The sequence below is a fragment of the Cupressus sempervirens genome, chromosome 1 (assembly GCF_028749045.1).
Source record: "Cupressus sempervirens isolate cs-2001-9-10 chromosome 1, ASM2874904v1, whole genome shotgun sequence".
Lineage (NCBI taxonomy): Eukaryota > Viridiplantae > Streptophyta > Pinopsida > Cupressales > Cupressaceae > Cupressus > Cupressus sempervirens.
The window spans coordinates 99,803,097-99,822,258 of record NC_143118.1 but is presented as its reverse complement, the minus strand read 5'-3'; the positions used below and the strand labels follow the sequence as shown (position 1 = coordinate 99,822,258).

The 19,162-nt window shown below is 33.1% G+C and overlaps 1 protein-coding gene across 2 annotated transcripts; it reads left to right on the top strand.

Annotated features, from left to right (window-relative positions):
• Nucleotides 1–1,131: 1,131 nt before the first annotated feature.
• Nucleotides 1,132–6,909, top strand: LOC149576413 (uncharacterized). 2 transcript variants are annotated; one of them, XM_089817198.1, is made up of 12 exons: nt 1,132–1,803; nt 2,041–2,218; nt 2,326–2,413; nt 2,489–2,581; nt 2,816–2,932; nt 3,227–3,841; nt 3,999–4,417; nt 4,640–4,739; nt 4,910–4,969; nt 5,112–5,195; nt 5,299–5,418; nt 6,150–6,909. In XM_089817198.1, exons 2-12 carry the CDS (start codon nt 2,139–2,141, stop codon nt 6,447–6,449), a joined length of 2,076 nt encoding a protein of 691 aa, XP_089673324.1. In that variant the 5' UTR covers nt 1,132–1,803; nt 2,041–2,138; the 3' UTR covers nt 6,450–6,909. The 2 variants fall into 2 exon arrangements, with proteins under 2 accessions (XP_089673324.1, XP_089673330.1); XM_089817204.1 differs by lacking the exon at nt 2,326–2,413 and having other exon boundaries at nt 1,327–1,803.
• The last annotated feature ends 12,253 nt before the right edge of the window (nt 6,910–19,162 follow it).

Below are 19,162 nucleotides of genomic sequence, written 5' to 3'. Positions count from 1 at the left end.
GGACCAAAAAAATATAGGAAAGAGGCTTGAATATGAAATTCTACTAATATAAATCACATATATAATTTTATTGGAGACTTTTTGTCGAGTCACATAGATTAATAATATGCAAGCATATCCATTTAGAATGAAGATGTTAACATGACAACTAACCTAAATACTTTAAGTCCAAAATCATAATACTTTCGAATTCATAGTCAAGATGCTAATAGGACAACTAACTCGGAGACTAATTATAACTTTTGAAATTAGCATGAAGATGCTAACAAGACAACTAATTTGGAGACCTTAAGCTCAAGATATTAATCTTTTTAATAAAGTTCAAGGTTTTAATTAAGATAATGATTTATAAATTAGTTTATCTAATAATAATTACCATGTAAATAAAATTATAAATAGATAATCAAACACACACAGAAGATAAAATTATTGTATGTTGCTTTAACATCATTTTTACAATTATGATTTTAAAATCTCTTTAATAATATTACTAAAAACAGACATTCAAGCTCATTTTAAATTTTTCTAGTATTCTAAAATTGATAATTTTTTACAAGATAATATCTAATAAATAAAATTTTTCCTCACTTTTTATTTCAATAGTTTTTTAGACTACTAGTAAAGTTGAAAGGTTCATAAAGATTTCATTAGAAAGCAAATCTTGCTAGATGAGGCCAACATCATTACAAATAAGGATCATACTCCTCTAATTCTTGACAATCTTTAGAACTTGATTGAAGAGGTTTAGTCTAGAATTCATACTTCCAATAACTAATTACAACATTATAAATAATAAAAAATCTTAAAAATTAAAAACTCAACTTACCATAATAATATTAGAATTTTAACTTAATAAATAATAAATTTCAATCTCTCTTTTAAAAAAATAAATAAATAATAATATTATTACTAAACCTCCTATATCAGATGCAATTTCACCTTAAAAAAATTGCACATCTAACGTGGCATCGATATAAGCATTTGGTAGGTTGTTCATAACTGAATATTTGTGTGTTGGTTCAAATCAAATACCTGGTCGCAAAGCATGAGGTCACTTTACCAGTTGCAGGACTAGTCCTTGTACGTTAAAATTTCCCTTTAAATCACAAGAATTTCATGCTAATAAATTTTGTGGTCCCTCAAACTATTTGGACTGGCCGCTCAATAAAATCATTTGTTCCATGGCATAAATATTACATACCTTCTAAGGAAGGTCGACTCTTTCCTTTTCTGACCCACCATCTCTTTTGATTTCCTCTGCTGGTGGGTTGCTTAGTATTCGCTCTTTTACCTGATTTAACACCAACCCCATCGCTTCCCTTTCGCCCCAAGTTAAGCTACATTCACTCTTCTTTCATGTTGGTGGCATATCCATTCGACTTAGATTAAAAAATTCATTGATTACCATCATAGAAGAGATTGAATTCATTTTAGGATATTGCTGTATGCTTTAGCCAAGCCCGAGTCATGAGGTTTAGATATGGCAAACATTTAAGCTGTTTATGAATTGTTATGGACGCTCTGAGATTCATGGAGCCATACGAAAAAACAAAGAGAGTTATAGAATCTTAGGCAACATGGATGGCTCCTTGTTTTGTAATGGATGGAAGGAGGAACTTGGAAGAACTGAACTGTTTTGGGTGTCCATTTGAGAGCGAGTTCTTCAGTTTGAAGATGCTAAGATTTTGGGGATTGCACACAGTTGAAGGATTTGATGTAGACCGATGTTTTTCTGTGTTTTGGTTTATTTTCATGGAGAGTACTTGATCAATTTTACTGATCGTTATAGTTCAAGTGCTGCAGGTAACTGCCCACATGATCAGAAAAACTGTAGGAATCTTGTTTAGAATCAGTATTTTCTTGTTAGGAGGTTAGAGATGGCAGAACTTGGAGTTTCGTTCATTTCGATTAGAGGCAGGAAAGACACAAAAATAAAACATGCCCAAATGGAGTCTATGATGTATAAGATTGATTGAGGTAATTAGTAGTGTGTTTCTGTTTTCCTGCATATGATGAAACATTTTGTTTTATTTTTTTCAGGATCATTGGAAAACGAATGGTGCCCTGTAAAACATCGAGATTGTGTACCAATGAGGTTTCAATCTTTGGTTTTGTAGCAGATCAAGTTCTGAACAAGGATGGTTTCGAATCCACAAAAGGGTAGTTTGAGTGCACAATGCAGTGTTGCAGTGATAGCGCGAAGCCCAGCTAACCTTAGGTATTCAAAATATATCCTTGGAGAAAAAATCGGTTTTAATTTCTTTCATTTAACGGAATCGATTTATTATACCGGCTTTTCAATTTTTTGGGGTATGCTATTGCTAGCTCATCTCAAGTTGTGGAGAGTGCACCCATGATTTCTCGCAAAAACAGCTTCTCCCTGTCTGAAGACAATTGTCCAAATAATGGGAAAGTAGGTATTTCCAGTAAACTTTTTATTTCGACGGTATATTTTCAACTTTCTTTACATTTTCTGGATAACGCGCAGGGCATTAGCAGAGAACTTCAAAGAAGCGATATAGAATGCGTTTCTTCTCGGAGATTTTCACAAATGCAAAGAAGATTAGACCTCGAGCAAGATGTATGAAATTTATCTTATCTGTAATTTGTTTTGATTTCTGATCAAATTTGCCCTCTAGAGCTACATTAGGGCAGTTTTTATCATGGCCCAATAAACCTATTTGGATATAATCTGTATGGTTGCATGAAGAATTTTGTTATTTGAATCATCGATACAACAAGTTTTTTCAAATTCGTGTTCCCCTGTGCCTAAATTTTTGTATCTAATCCACTGGGTATTTCCTTCGATTTGTAGGTTGATAAACTACGGAAAAAGCTAAGGCAAGAAGAGGATTTACATAGAGCTTTGGAAAGAGCCTTTAGAAGACCACGCGGGGCTCGTCCTCGTTTTCCGCCATTTATATCTCCAAAGGTAAGCATACATTTCTTCACTAGGTAAAGCTTTAGAATACAGGGAGTCATATGCATTTTACAGCCGAATCAGTTCGATAATAGATTTATGTCCCTCCATTTGTGGGCAAGTACTGGCAAAATCAAATTTCCATTGCAAACTTTTCACGATTGATAATCAGAGCTTATTCATCTAATTGTAGACACTCATTAACATTCATTTGCTCTCGGATTGGTTTGGCCTATTGAGTGCATCTATAGACTCTACGTGTGAACTCTTATTTGAAAGAATTGCTTTCTTGATTACCCTGTTCAGACACAGGAACTTCTTGCAGAAGTAGCTGTTCTGGAGGAAGAAGTTGTCCGTCTTGAGGAAAAAGTTGTGCGTTTGAAACAAAATCTCCATCAGAAGGCGGTGCAATTCCCATCATCCCCCAAGCAAATAGAACCCGCTTCAGATTCTGATCAATTGAAGGCAAATAGGCCGCCATTAGGCAAGCTTTCTTCATGTGGGTCTTTATCTAGTCAATCTACCCAACAGCCAAGAAGAGATCTCGTTGTAAAAAGCTTGCTGGATGGCATCCCTTTAAAACAACAGCATACAGCTTTGGGAACTAAAGTTTTGCATAGAAAACACACATCTTTGGGCTCTCCATCAGAAACCAAAGGCTTGTTTTTCTTGACTCAGGCTATAGATGGCAATTCTCCTATTTACAGGGACCTTGAAGAAGGAAAAGCATTAAAACTATCAAAGATACAGAAAAAGAACTCAGTGACAACATGTATCAGCCAAGAGAAAGAGAACAAGATGCATATAGAAGATAAGAGTCTGCAGGCTTTATTTCCAGGCTCAAAGGGGAAAACCGGAGCCCTGAATTCCTCACTTATGGAGAAGGCAGAGAAGACATTGCCCCAAAAAGAAAAAGAAAAGGTATTTCATTTCTAAATACATATTATGGTAAATAATTTTCACAGCAAGATAACATCTTCTACCATTTAGAATTCTTGATAGCTTAGATCCAAATATGTGAAGCACACATGAGTAAATATTGAATACAGTATAATTTTTATTTTTTGTCATCTGTCAGGCAGGACATACTGCGGGGGCTACTTGTTTTGGACCAAGAAAGTTGCCGACTCTGAGGATTTTTGATGAAGGGAAAAATGGACAACCTAATAAACTTTCTGAAGAGATTGTTAAAATCTTGTTAAGTATTTTTTCAAGGTTATCAAGGTCATCTCTGGCAATTGAGAATGACACAACATCGGTAATTTCTCGCTCGACTTTCTCAAGTTCAAGTTTAAGAAGCTATGGTTCCAGAAGCAGTTTAAGTTTCAAAACCCCTATGGATCGATCTGAAGAAATATTCTTCCGAGATCCTTATGGGGTTTGTTCTGAATCTGTGCCGAGAGATATTGGCCCATACAAACATTTTCAAGATATTACTGCAAGTTCATTTGACTTGAGTCGGATTGCAGGACTTTCTTCTTTATTGAAAAGAGTAAGGTATGTTTATTCTATTATATTAGGATTGAAGATTTTACCAATTGCTCATTTAGTAGTCTTTCTCATGCACTATTTACTTTATTTTAGTTTTGTTCTTAATACAGACTAATGAAGATCAAAGAAATTTATGAATCACTGATAGAGTTTAGAAGCTTGTACAAGATTGTCATTTCCATAAGAGAACTTTGGGCTTCGATCTGATTTGAACTCTCTTCTTTTCAGAATCCTTGTAAACAAGCTATGTTCTACAAATTTAAAGGGCTTGAAACATCAGCAGAAGCTGGCCTTCTGGATCAACATATATAATGCGTGCATGATGCATGTATGGTTCTTACAGATACTCTGATTTGCACAACTAGTTTTTCCTTATTAATGTCTAAACTGACTTGTTTTAGTGAGAGACTCTGTTATAATATGTAATTTTCAAAACATCTATCTGTTTTAGGATGCATATCTGTGTCACTAATACGTTTAAATTTTAGAGAATTTTAGGCCTTCCTTGAATATGGAATACCAAGCACACCCGAGAAGGTTGTTGCACTGATGCGAAAGGTATGATTCCCTCCTAGTAGAAAGTTGTGGTATTATTTTCTGTGGAATTTATGATGAACAAGATTTAAAACGAGGTTCAAGTATTTTCTACTTCCATTGTTTGGCTGTTAAATTTGTTACTCATCTAGTGGGAGGGTTACAGGCAAACTTCAATGTGGGGGGGTACTTTATGAGTGCATTGGCTATTGAACATTTCATACTTCGACCGCCATTTCACTCACAGGATGTAAGCTTCTCTCTCTTCTATTAAATTTTCTTTTGCAGGGAAAAAGTTTTAAATTTCGTGATTTCTTCATTTCCTTGATATTTCTGGTTTGATTGATTGCCAGGCCTACTGGAAAAGGGGAAAAGCTGGCGAGGAGGCCAGAATACGAAGTGTTTTTGGTCTAGGATGGTCTGAACCGATGATTACCTTTGCGTTGTGTTGTGGAAGTCGATCTTCTCCTGCTGTAAGTAATATTTTTGCGCCTGCACTAGAGTCGGGGTTTTATCTTGCAAATAATAAACATCTCTTACACTGTATGCCTTTAGAGAATCAATGGTGTTATGAGTGGTGGTTGTCAACAATCTCTTCCTCAGTGTTACTTGAGGAGATTCAATTCTATGATTAAGTTCTGATACCATTTGTTAGAGTGGTGGTTGTCATTATATCGAAAGATCAACTTTTCAATGTCCAATACAACTACTAGACTTATAGAACGTGGGAGATGGTTAGTCCTTTGTCACGAATCTCAAGAAGAGTGCTGACCATTTTGCCAACACAAGGCTGAATTCAAATTTGAGTAGATCTATGCATTTAAGTATTCCTCGGAAAATGCTCTGTATCTTTTGAAACAAACCACAAACAAACCATAGATAGGATGAAATTTAAAGTCCTCTAAATGAATCTCAAGAAGAGTGCTGACCATTTTGCCAACACAAGGCTGAATTCAAATTTGAGTAGATCTATGCATTTAAGTATTCCTCAGAAAATGCTCTGTATCTTTACAAACAAACCACAAACCAACCATAGATAGAATGAAATTTAAAGTCCTCTAATGAAAAACATATAGCAGTATAAAATTTGCATTTAATGAAAACTTGCTTTCAAGCAAGCATTACTTATAGATATTGCTTTGGAGAGATCTCAAATGACAAGTATTCACATATTTGAACTAGAGTTTTTTTTGTGAATTGACAGGTACGTGTGTATACAGCTGATGAGGTGGAAACAGAGCTAGAAGTAGCCAAAAAGGAGTATTTGCAAGCTTCCATTGGTTTCACTACTAAGAAGGTGCTAATTCCAAAACTACTAGATTGGTACATGCGGGATTTCGCAAAGGATTTGGAATCCTTGTTAGAGTGGATATGTGAGCAATTGCCCACCTCCTTGAAAACTGTAGTGGAGAAATGTCTGCAAGGGAATAGAGATGGATTTATTTCTCAGGCGGTAGAAATTATGCCATATGACTTTCAATTCAGATATCTTTTACCACCGTAGCCTTGGATTAGCCATATGCTTTCTACAATCTTACAAAGAAACAAACAATGCAGGGCAAATATGGAAATTGTATTATACAAAAAAAAACATATAAAGGTCTTCTATCTGTAAAATTTATGAGTCATGCACCGCCACAAATGTCTGGAAGCATACAGAATTTACATGTTAGCTACAAATCCTTCAGAAAATTGTTTGCGGTAGTGATACAATATATTCTTTAATCCTAGTATACAAGCAATCCCACGATCTTGCAGCAGGGAACTTAGTACCATTTTTCCAGCTAAGGCTGGAATTTGTGTTAAAAATTGTAAAAGAGTTGTAATGAGATGAAGCAAGGATTGCACTATTGTACAGCGTAGCACAATCCTTTGGGAATATTTTATAATTCAGATTCCATGTTGGAAATTGTTTGAATACAATGAAATTGAGAGGGTTCCTTTTCAACCTCAGCTTTGATCAATTGAAAGCAAGACCATCTTGATGTTCTGATCCTTGCACATGTCTTCCTCTGTAAATTTGATTCACTTGTACATACAAATCAGCTGCCATTTCATGTTATGTATTCTCTACAAGTTTTAATAAGTCATTTATTCATAACTTACGACATGACACATTGCCTATAAAAGTTGAAAAGGTTAAATCTAGTCTGGGTTTCCAGTCTGAAATCTTGAGTGGACCATGAAGGCAAGAGTTAGCTCTCAAGACGCATCAATATAGAAGTTGATTCTTGGCCTTTAGTTTACATATCCATATGTTAAGTGTCCATTTATTGATATAATTCTATCGAAATATTAATATGAATATTAGCATCACCTTAGTTGTCAACGATGTCATGTACGACTGGCAAATTATGTTCAAAATTGAATTAAGTAAATTGTGTCAAAAGCAACAACTAAGCAATTTACATTAAAAGTAGAGCTGTTACAATGTAAGCTACACCGAACAAGAGCTTATAAAATAATGATAACTTGCGAACCTTTCATGTGAGAGGTCTTTAAATTTTGATTCTTTACCTATAAAAAAAGCAATGTAACCTACACCAATAAATAGTATATTTAATCAAAATAACCCTTAATTTTGATTAGATCTTTTTGAAATTAATAGAATTGGTTGATTAGGTGTCTTACTTCACAAATTTTTATATTAAATGTAAAGATAAAAATTTGATTGATTCGGCGTTTCAGATTAAAACATTCCGCATAATTTAAAGTTCTGAATGTCATTGAATATATCTATGAATGCCAGAGTTAGTTAATTAGGCGTTTCCTATCACCGTCTTTATAATAATTTAAAATTGAACTCGTTCAGTTAGATCCATTTGAAATTGGTAGATTAATGGGGCGTATCAGATTACACAAGTTTTATTAAATTATAAATCGAATTTATTGGTTCAGTTTTAAAACATTCTTTGTAATCAAACATTTTGATTGAATCTATACCCCAATTATATATTTGGTTGTTTCAAGTCACTGCGTTTTAATAATTTAAATTTGGATTTGTTTGATTGGGTCTTTCGGATAATAAAAGCTCTAGTAATTTAAGAAATTGCTATTTGAATCTGTCAAGAATGTGACGATTGATTGATTGGGTATTTATGACTACAATAGTTTTACAAGTATAAAAATCATGTGGAAGGACCAGGATCTTGTCACGTCTATTGGGATAAATTATATGTATGTATGTGGAGAAGACAAAGGCAAAGCTCCAAACTCAAAAAATCAAAGGGTCTCCAGATAACTCGTGTTACAATAGATCATTTGAATGTTTTGTGTAGAATAAGTTTTATATATTATAATATAAAGCATACAAGACCGATCTAACATGATAGAGAAATTAATGGGCAAATTCCAATTTGTCATACCAAAAACAAAGGGCTGTAAATACCATGGGTGTAATTCTTTGTTAAGTCTTTGTCAAATTCAAAATCAATGGGAGCGAGGGTCCCATTGTGTTTGCTTATAGTTTCCAAATTGTTAAAACTACGTAGGACCCCTTTTCTGGTAATAGTTGCACAATACGTATGATCCAGCTGATTATGTTCCAATAAAGAAACATATTCATATTCAACTAAGACGTTTACCAATAGTTTGGATAATGGTCAGAATCACTTGGGGGACCCAATAGATACATTGGAATTAAAAACATCATAGTCATAACAGATTGGGGGTACTAGGAGGTGCTGGAGACTAGTATTAGGTATTGGTACAGCTTTTTTATTATTAAAGAGATAGGGTACTTGGACACATTATTTATTTCAAAAATAAATATAATGACATAAAATTTTCAAATTAAACTAGTCATATAAGAACTATAAATGATATAGACAATTTCTCTTTGGACTATTACAATAACAGAAAAACAGTCTTATGATGGCTTATGTCCTTCTCAAAGAATTTACACTCTTAAGAGATCCAATCGCTACAACTTTGTATAGATTTCAATATCATCTAAAATATTAGCACAAAGCATTATGCTGTCTTATTTTATTGATTTGTCTTTCGTTTTAATCTTTGAATGTATTTTACTCTAGGTTTTCTGATAGGTGTCAACTTTTGGTTGTGAGACTTTGGAGACGACATTCAAAAGAACCTTATGCGTATCCATCCAAAAGTTCAAAAGACATCTTTGATATTGAAGATACATCTTTGAACACATTTTTGGAACGTCCATTTTCAATAAGAGTCTTTGAAGATAGCGGCAAAAGATAAGTATGCATCCAAAAGTTTCTAAAAATATCTTTAATATCAAAAACACATCTCTAAGCTTGTTTTCATATCTAAAATATACATCTCAAGAAGTAAATGGGAGAGTCTCCACACCACCATTAAAAAAAATATATATCTGATGCTTACTTCACATTCTTCCATTTTATTTATATTTTGAAAATCTTTTGTTCAAAATAGCCTAGTGGAAGATGAGCTCTTCAGACCTTAAAAGGCCCCCCTGACAATGCTGAAAGAAGACAAACTGTGGCATTTATTTAAGATTTAATGAATAGAGCTCCCATCATGTCATAAAAAGACAAACTTTTAGCATATTTAAAAAGTGTACTATGGATTTCCACATTTGTGAAAGAAACATATGGACAACCATAGAATCTTCCCTCTATGAAGTTAGAATATCTCCATTGTTCCTTCGTCCTCTTTGCATGGGCCCCGGCGAGGTTGGTCTTTATTTTCAAATTTACTTGTGTTAGATATCCAAGCCCCACAAAAATAGTCATAAAGTTTGGATTTCAGCAATCTATTTGTCCACTAGAGTCAATCTGATTTCAATATGGTATTTCATTATTCATATTTGAAAACTATAGACGCCATCTCATAAGGAATAGGTGATTATATATATATAATTAATTTAATTATTATTGCTGGCTGACACACCATTTCGGATCTGAAATTAATTGGATATTATCAAATTAATTTAATAAAATTATATATAGATGAAAATGTTAAATAAGAATAAGGTTTGGTGTTAAGATGAAGATAATTGATAGAAATAAGATTGCCCATGTTCCTTGTGTGATATTATGGATTAACATAATAAAAATAGTGTTGCCAATAGAAGTGAGTCTTAGATGTGTTAAGTGAAATTGTGAAGTATCAAATTAGTCTGAAATTGTCGTCAAGTTTGGATCCAAGTTTTGTAAGCTTCATCAAGAGAGTGACCAAGCAAATGAAAGTCTTAGACTCTTAAGAGCTGATTCTCCTAAAATAAGACTAGAGTATAATAGATAAAGTTTGTTGTATATTGAGTAGCATATGACTTACTTGTTGATTTACTAACTCGTGTGTGCTGAAACGTTTAAAAGAAGAAGAGAAAGGGATTACTTTTTGTTGTTAAAGAAAATGTTTTAAAGCATCAAGATGAAACTACTGTTTTGCAAATGAATGTGCCTATTTGAAGGGAGAGTAAATAATTTGTTATCAAGATAAAATATAAAATAGGTTTTAATTTGTTGAATGTCATTTTTTTAACGAAAGACAAAGAAATTCCAACATATTAGAATACATTTGTTGAAAGAAAAAGGTTTCAACAACATGTGTTCTATTAGGGAGAGAAAATAAAGTGTTGTTGTTATTGGTAACGCTATTGGACATATTATCTAACTATCTGAATAGGATCATCAAAGCATATTTCAAAAAGAATATTAAAGACAATATAGGTGCCTTGATGTATTTCCATTTGGGTTTTGGAGGAGAGGTGTGTGTAGGGTCTCAAAAGGGTAGTCTGTATTCATTTGATAGGAATCATGTTAAAGTATTATGTACAACAATATTGCTATTATATTACTTTTGTTGTAATTTTACTTTTAAAAAATCATGTTAGGAGTGCTAGGACATCATAGATATGTAGTAATATTGATTGCATTGGAGGAAGCTAGGGTCATCATTTCATACATTTAAAGCAACCATTATGAACAAGGAAATAAAATTAGGAGTGGAGGAAATGTTTTATTTGCTTAATAATTGTTGGAATGCAAAATCATGGCGTTGGTTATTTTAATTTAAGTTGATAGAGTGATCACTTCCTCCTTTACTGTTGGCGAAGGTAAACATAGGGTGACATAGCAAGGATGGAAATCTTGGTTTGGATGGTTGAAAGACAAGAGAGAGCTCGAGTTGAAAGGTCTTGAAGGACTTTGTGACATATTTGAAGGAGATTGTAAAGACATAGCCGAGGACATGGGTTTTGAAAATGGGAGTTTGCAAAGAATATAGATGGCTCAATGTGTGTATGCATGAAGATAGCAATGCTGAAACTCATAACCAATTAGTGAATAGTTACAATGATTTTGGTGCCACACAATCTTTAAGTTATGTCACCCTGCTCTCCAAGATGGTTGAGTCCTTTTGTTCAATAGTGGTATTGAAGGAGTGGAAAATCAAGTAAACACTTATTTAAATTGTCAGTTAGGTCACTTCCACAATTAGACACAAAATATCTAGTTGACTCACCAATCAATCACAAAGTTGTTGCAGACATTAAAGGGAAACATCTCTAGTGAAGTTGCTTTCAATGTTTGTATTTGCTACTATGATGATGACAATGTGTATGATCTCATGGAAATCCCATGTGTTGGATCTGTGAAGGAATGTAAGAAATGCCAATGTTATTGTGTTCCTTATGCTATATAAAAGTAAATTTCAATAAATAATCTAGAATCAACACAAAAATATCTTTAAACTAAACATTAAATATTATGTTGCAATGATTGGTAGTTAGTTTTAACTATGTTGACATATGATTCAAATATAGAACAACATAGACAATTCAATACTCGTTAGAGGTCACTAATCATTATGTTTTTTTGCACATGATCCCTAAATTACTTATCTTAAGTAAGCCTTAGAAACTATCGAACATGTATCAATAGGGGACTGTTTTTTAACTTTTTTGATTGGTTATTGGGTATCACTATTAGAACATTCATGTACAACAACTTAGACATTTGTTCATAAGTATGACAATTTTAAGTGGGTATCACCAAACACTTTGAAATGACCATTTTGACCCTTCTACACTTGATGATCTCTAATTTTATTAATACTCAATAAGCGGAAACCTTAGTTTGAAGTATTCAAATTGCATTCAAAGAACCTTTGTAGGTGAGTGAAGAGCTTAAAGCTAACCTTTCAGCTTTCCCACAATGCGAGGTGGTCCAAAAGTGTCATTTTAAACACCTGAAACCCACCACTAAGACCCTCCAGAAGCCACTCACCTGAAAAATAGTACTTTTTGCACAAATGGACCAATCAGCAACCAACTAGTAACACATGTACGATCAGTTTTTAGAACTTTTTATGAACAGTAATTGAAGAAAAAAGATAAAAATAGACATTACAAATATGGACGACAACTAACTCATTTCCCCTAATGATGAGCTCATTCCAAGAGCCAAAGGGCACGCTTCAGCACTCGTGGGAGGTGAAAAGGCAATAGCCAAGCACGAACGACTGATAGCTTTCGGTCTCAAAAAAATCTGTTTAACTCGTCTGCCACACGTTTCTACAAGTCCTACAAACTTTAAACATTATGACATGCTGTGCCTCTTTTGTCGTTTACTTGGACAGTACCTTAAAAGCGGATCGAACGTTAAAAAAACAATGTAATAAAGAACATTTCTAAATTGCAGTAGGAAAGTAATAAAGAACATTTCTAAACTGCAGTAGGAAAAGTAAGAGAGTGGAAATTTGAGCTTCGCAATTACCTATTTGCCCTAGCCTACCTCAGCCCTGAATCCTTACCACTAATTACACCATATCCAGTTCAAGTACAAATACAAGCTCTACTCTTTTCACAGCAATAGGTACTGCATCAGTGCATTGATTTTCCCTACTCTAAGGTAAGGTCTAAGAATTGCAAACTTACAATTTTCATAGATCATGGTATACCTAGGTATGAACTTTTTTTTGGTCTGAAAGAGTGAGTTTTTCCAACCTTTTGATTCATCATTATCATAACCTTTTGATTCATCATTATCATAATAGAAAAGTAAGAGAATCAAAACTAATGAAATGTTTAAGGAAATGATTAATAGAATTGGTTTGAGTTAAACAAAATACTTATTTAAATGATTCATTGGAAATCAAGTGTATATATATATATATATATATATATATATATATATATATATATATATATATATATATATATGTCATTTTGATATATACTAATAAATAAATCTTATTAAAGAAGTTTATAAGTGAAGTTCATCTGACATCATTCTAAAAAATGACTCATGTCAAATCACACTTATAAGTGAATCATAGTGAAGGAACCAATTGAAGAAGCTAATAAGTGGTTCATCTAAATCATGTTGCTAAGTGGCTCATTTGATGTGGGGAAATACGTGAACTACCATATTGAAAAACCTAAAGTAATTTCAAAGGAGCCATAGTATGGGTACCAGTTGTTTTTTTGAATTTCAAAAAGTGAGTTTTTTTTCAAACTTTTCAAATCAACTTTAAAGATCTATTATCATAATAGGAAAGAAAGAGATGTAAAATAAATATGAAACTATAAAGGAAACAATTTATAGAATTGGTTTAGTTAAAAGGAAGCACTCTTAAGTTTTGACTTATTTAGATGGTTGATATGAAATCAACCTAGTAAGTGGCTCATTTTTAATCACACCAATAAGTGAATCCAATCAAAAAGGAAATAAGTAGAACTTCTTTGAAATCGCACTACAAAGTGAATTCTATTGAAGAAACTAAACAGAAGAAGCTAATAATAAATCGTTCATCTAAAATCATACTAATTAATCACATTAAAAAGTGAACTCAATTGAAGAAACCAATAGAAGAAGCTAATAAGTGATTCATCTAAACTCATATTCCACTGGAAAGTAAACTGTACTGAAGAAACCAATAAAAAAGTCATCTAAAATAGTACTAATAAATGACTCATTTGAAATCAGTGTCCTATTAAAAAGAACTAAAATAATATCAGATTGAGTCTCCTTATAAACAAATAAATAATGTTCAAATCTGACTAAAACAATTCATTTCTAATGTAGAACTTATTTAATTTTTTTAATAAAAAGTTGAAAAGGGTAGAAAGTTGGAATAGAAGAAGACACAATTTCATCTAGAATGTGAAGCTAATATATTTTACACTGTCCTCAAACCTTAAAGAGAAATCAAAGTCTTTTTCTCCCTTCAAATCACTGGATTTCAAATTGGAACAAATCAAAAGCATTAGAAAGTATCAATAAGATCGTTTTTTTCCTTTGTACTCTCTACTACTATCTGATCTGAAATATTAAACTACAAAAAAAAATTCTCTACACAACCTAATTAAAAAACAAAAACAAAAAATATCTACAAACCACATGAATTGACCATACATGTTAGTGTACAATGGTAAGCAGAGGAGAAAAGAGCAACACATAAAGAATGGCAGGTATCCAGCTCATCTGTAGAAATATATCACCTGGATTTATTATTACTGACTGCTCATCATCAGAACTCACTGCAAATGGCTGCAAAGTCGATCAACCCAACTACCCACTCCACTCAACAACTTTTTTAGATGCGTCGACGCTTCTGCATTCTCAAGAGCAATGCAACATAAGCAATTTGCAAAAAGAGAATCCCTATAGATATCCATAATAAGTTTCACATAAAATTCTATCATTATGTTGAAAATAAGTAAGAGCATTCAAAAACTAATAGCTTGTTTGGGAAATAAGGAATAATAAATTTTGAAATATATAAAGAAAAGTAATCTTTCATTAAATAGAAGAACACCACATGATTTCTAAAATTAGATTAAGTTTCAACACACACACGCACACACACACACACACACACACATGAATGCAAAACAATCCAGTCAAAGATTATTCTCAAACAATTTAAAATCAACCTTTGTTCAATGAATGCAAAATAATCTAGTCAAAGATTGTTCTCAAACAATTTAAAATCAACCTTTGTTCAATTGTTGATAGTTTTAAACAAACTCTAGCATTTTTCTGTTTTGTGTTGCTTAGTTTGAAAGAAAAATACAAACCAAAGTAGCTTTCTATCAATTGTTGTAAATAAGAAGAATATTTAATTCTTTTAAGGTATGGTAAAATAACTTTCACAATCAATCTCATCTAATTTAATCATACAGTCAATGGAAATTAATGTTAGAATAATAAAGATAAAATGCAAACATAGTAATGCAATAATATCTAGGTATGTGTGTGAGTACACTAGATGATCTCATACAAACCCTTCCAAGGAGCTAACCTCCTCTATCTCTGCCACACTCTCGCCTTCATGCCTGCAAAACATAGACACTCACCAAAACACAAGAGTCAATATTCCAAGATAATAAAATACATCACATACACATTAAACATTTCCAATTTAACCAATAATCATCATTAATAATAACATCATATATTGATGCAGGAGCATCTTGGGGAAGATGGCAATCCTGCATGATGGATTTATTTTGACATTAGAGTTAGAGGACTCGTTTATGGGAGGGTTGATGTTTGATTGCTATTGAGCAAGTATTGGTTATAGTGTTGGCCAAGGGGCTCAGTCTTTGAAGGACCTCGACGTAAACTATTACTTGGCCATGCCTAGCATGCTTGGCCCCTGAAGGGACTTGATCATTAAAGGTACTCAACACTTGAAGGAGCTCAGTAATGCTTGGTTGGAGGCTTTGCTGATGCTCAACATTATAGTTTGCCAAATGGTGTTTTGCAGATTGGATCAACTGACTTGGTGCATTTAATGCACATAGCATATGATTGTAGTGTGGATTGATTTGGAGATGTGTGTGGACCTATTTGGGGTCTTGGATCTTTATCCTAGGTGCATTTAATGGGTGTTGTAAGCTGACTAAGGAATTTTGTATTAAATATCTATTGTAGGCCAACTTGTGGCTCAAATATGTATTTAATGTGAGGGTTTATTTAATTTGTAACTTGCTAGGTTGACCTGTGGCTTAGTTGGGTACAAGGAGAGGGTCTTGTGGAGTCTTGAATTATTATTCATTTCAACATGGAGAAGGTGGAGTAGCTAAGAGAACGAAGTTTGAGTAGAGCTAGTAGCTAAGTGTGGGCTTGGGAAATAAGAAGGTTGCTTGATGGTTTACGAGCACAAGTTGGGATTCTTCTTAGATTTTTCTATTAGATTGTGGTTCTAGGTTAGCTGAGGGTTTACATCTTGCGAGGTCTTACAGAACTACTATTGTGATTGCTTATGTATTTGGTTGTAACCGAGAAGACATTATGACTATGCATGTTGGATGTTAAATCTTATGATTCTATTATAAGAATGACATTATTGTGGATCTAAATCTATGTATTATTGTTTACTTTTTGTTGTGTGGTTATTTGTTGGGGCTAGGACATCTTCTTTGGGGATTCTTCTACCTTGTACTGCATCAAGTGGTATTAGAGCAAGGTTTGATATGGTTGAAGATTATCAGAGAAAAGGTTGATCTTGTGGAGACGGTTGATTTGTTGCTTTGGGTTTACAAAGATCTTGGAAGATGCCCCTAGAAGAAGATTGGACCCTAGGGTGATTGATGATCTTTGTGATGCTATGGAGACTAGGATTTTAGAGAAGATTCTCTCGAATTTCATAGCTAAGATGGAGTTGATGAAGAATGAGATAATGAGAGCCATTACTGGTGTACCTAGGAATGTGGGTATTGGAGATGGTTATGAAGAAGCTATTGAAAAGTTTGAAGTTTTTGGATCTAGTGGTGAAGACAAAACTAATTGCATGGAAATATCTATGCAAGATAGGATTGGTCAATTGGGCAGATCTAGATCTCACTTGAAGTTGAAGTATAAGATGGATGTTTCTAATTTCTCATGCACTTTGAATCCTAAAGACCTAATTTATTGGATTGGTGATATGGAATGCTACTTTGAATTAGAGGGTATTGGAGATCCATTCAAAGTGAGATTGACACAAACTAAGTTGAAAGAACATGTTGCTTTATGGTGGAAGGAATTGCAAAGAGATGGAGAAGAGGAGGGTCAAATAAAAATCAATCGTTGGAGGTTGATGGTGACTAAATTGAAGGCTAAGTTCATTCCTCTTAATTATGAACTAGAATTGTGTAAGAGATTGAAGAATTTGAAACAAAAGGATTTGTCTGTCAAGGATTATACTGAGTAGTTTTACAAGTTAACTATTTGTTCTTAGACATAGAGAATTGTCTAAGGAAAAGGTGGCTAAATACATTAATGACTTGAGGTTCACTATTTAGGATGAGGTTGGTATGCTAAAGATTGATTTGGTTGAAGATGCTTATCAGTATGCTCTAAGGGTTGTAGATAAGTTGAAGATAATAAATCAAGGTAGTTCCCATGGAAAGGAGAAGCAAGGTCATTCGATGAAAGATAAATCCAGTGTAGAAGATTAATTCACTAAGATAGATAAAGGTAAATGTTTCAATCAAAGAACAAAGACTATTGCTGATTGTGCAAATGTGAAAGTGGATGAAGATTTTGGAGTTAAAGAAAGAATGTTGGATTATATTTTTGATGAAGAAGAAATTAATCTTAAACCTATTAGAGAAAATATTGAAGTTTTATTTGAGACTAACAATGATTTGTAGAATGATGTTCAAATTGTTGAACAAAGAGAAGAGAAAATATCAGAATTGAGAGAAGAAAAAAGAATTGAATCAACAACTCCTACACTGAATAGGAATTTGACAAAGAATCATCCTGAGAATTAGATTATTGGAAGTAAAGACAAAGGAGTGATGACAAGAAACATAGTACATGAGGAACTATGTTTGATTTCTCAAGTTGAACCAAAGAGTGCAGATGAGGTATACAAGGATGATCATTGGATTCAAGCAATGAAGAAAGAATTAAATCATATTATGAAGATTGAGACATGAGAATTGGTTCCTAGACCTAAAGACATGAATGCTATAGGAACTAAATGGGTATTCAAAAATAAGATGAATGAACAATGTGAAGTTGTGAGGAATAAAGAAAGATTCGTATGCAAAGGATATTCACAACAAGAAGGCATAGATTGGGTGAACCCACAATAATGGGTTCCACTTTAGTGGGATGAACAAAAATGAAAAAAATTGCAAAATGAGAAATTGAGTTTACCATATGTTCGTGCGAACACATTTCGTATGTTCGTGCGAACATATGTGATATATATGTTCGCGCAAACATGATTTGTATGTTTGCGCGAACATACGTTCACGCGAACATGGTAAACGTGTTCGCGCGAATGCCATGTTCGCACGAACATGCAAAATCACAAAAATTTTAACCTTTTTTTCTTTTTTCTTTTTTTTTGCTCTTTTGACTGCCATAATTGTAGGAGAATGATCTCCTACTGTAAAATAAAAAATTTCAAAATGTGCTACTCGGAGCAAGCTTTCCAATGACTATAATTTTATTACATAATTTAATCATTAAGACTTTCAAATATGAGTTTAACTCATTATAGGTTCATTACCGATTGAACATCAACCGACTTTGACACCTCGAGAAAATTAGTAAATTAGGTCAAATTTTTTTTGAAAAATATGGAGGCACTGGCTTATTGAGATACCTTTCTATTCAAAAAAAAAATGGTTTATGATAAATTGACTTCAAATTATCTGTGTCAAATGGAACGTATGTCTGAATTACGGTTCATGTCACTTCAAAACTTCATAAACTATACAATATTCATCAAAAATAAATCAAACCAAATGCAGACACTGGATATTGATGTTACAAATCCAACGCCGAAAGAATTACTCCATTATCATTTCTAGAAAAAAAGTTATGTGTGTCAAACGGACTGTCACTTTTTAAAATATTGAATTTTATTATGTACCACTTTTTGGAGGAGATAAAAAAAATTGACATAAATAATTTTTTTTTTAGATTAAAAAACATGGTTACAAAGTAGGAACAAAATACTCAAAATCACTAGTTTATTTCATCTTGAAATTATTTATAGTTTTGGAGATATAGTCACTTGAACGTGACGTTTGTTGCAAAAATATTGATTTCAGTGTCAAAATTGGTCAAAAAGTGGAACCCATTATTGTGGGATCACCCAGATTATGAAGATACATTTTCCCATATTGCCAGACTTGAAGCACTAAGACTGTTCTTGTCTTATGCAACAAGTAAGAAGTTCAAAGTGTATCAGATGGATGTAAAATCAACATTTCTGAATGAAGAACTTGAAGAAGAAGTCTATATTGAGTAGCCTAAAGGATTTCCTTTG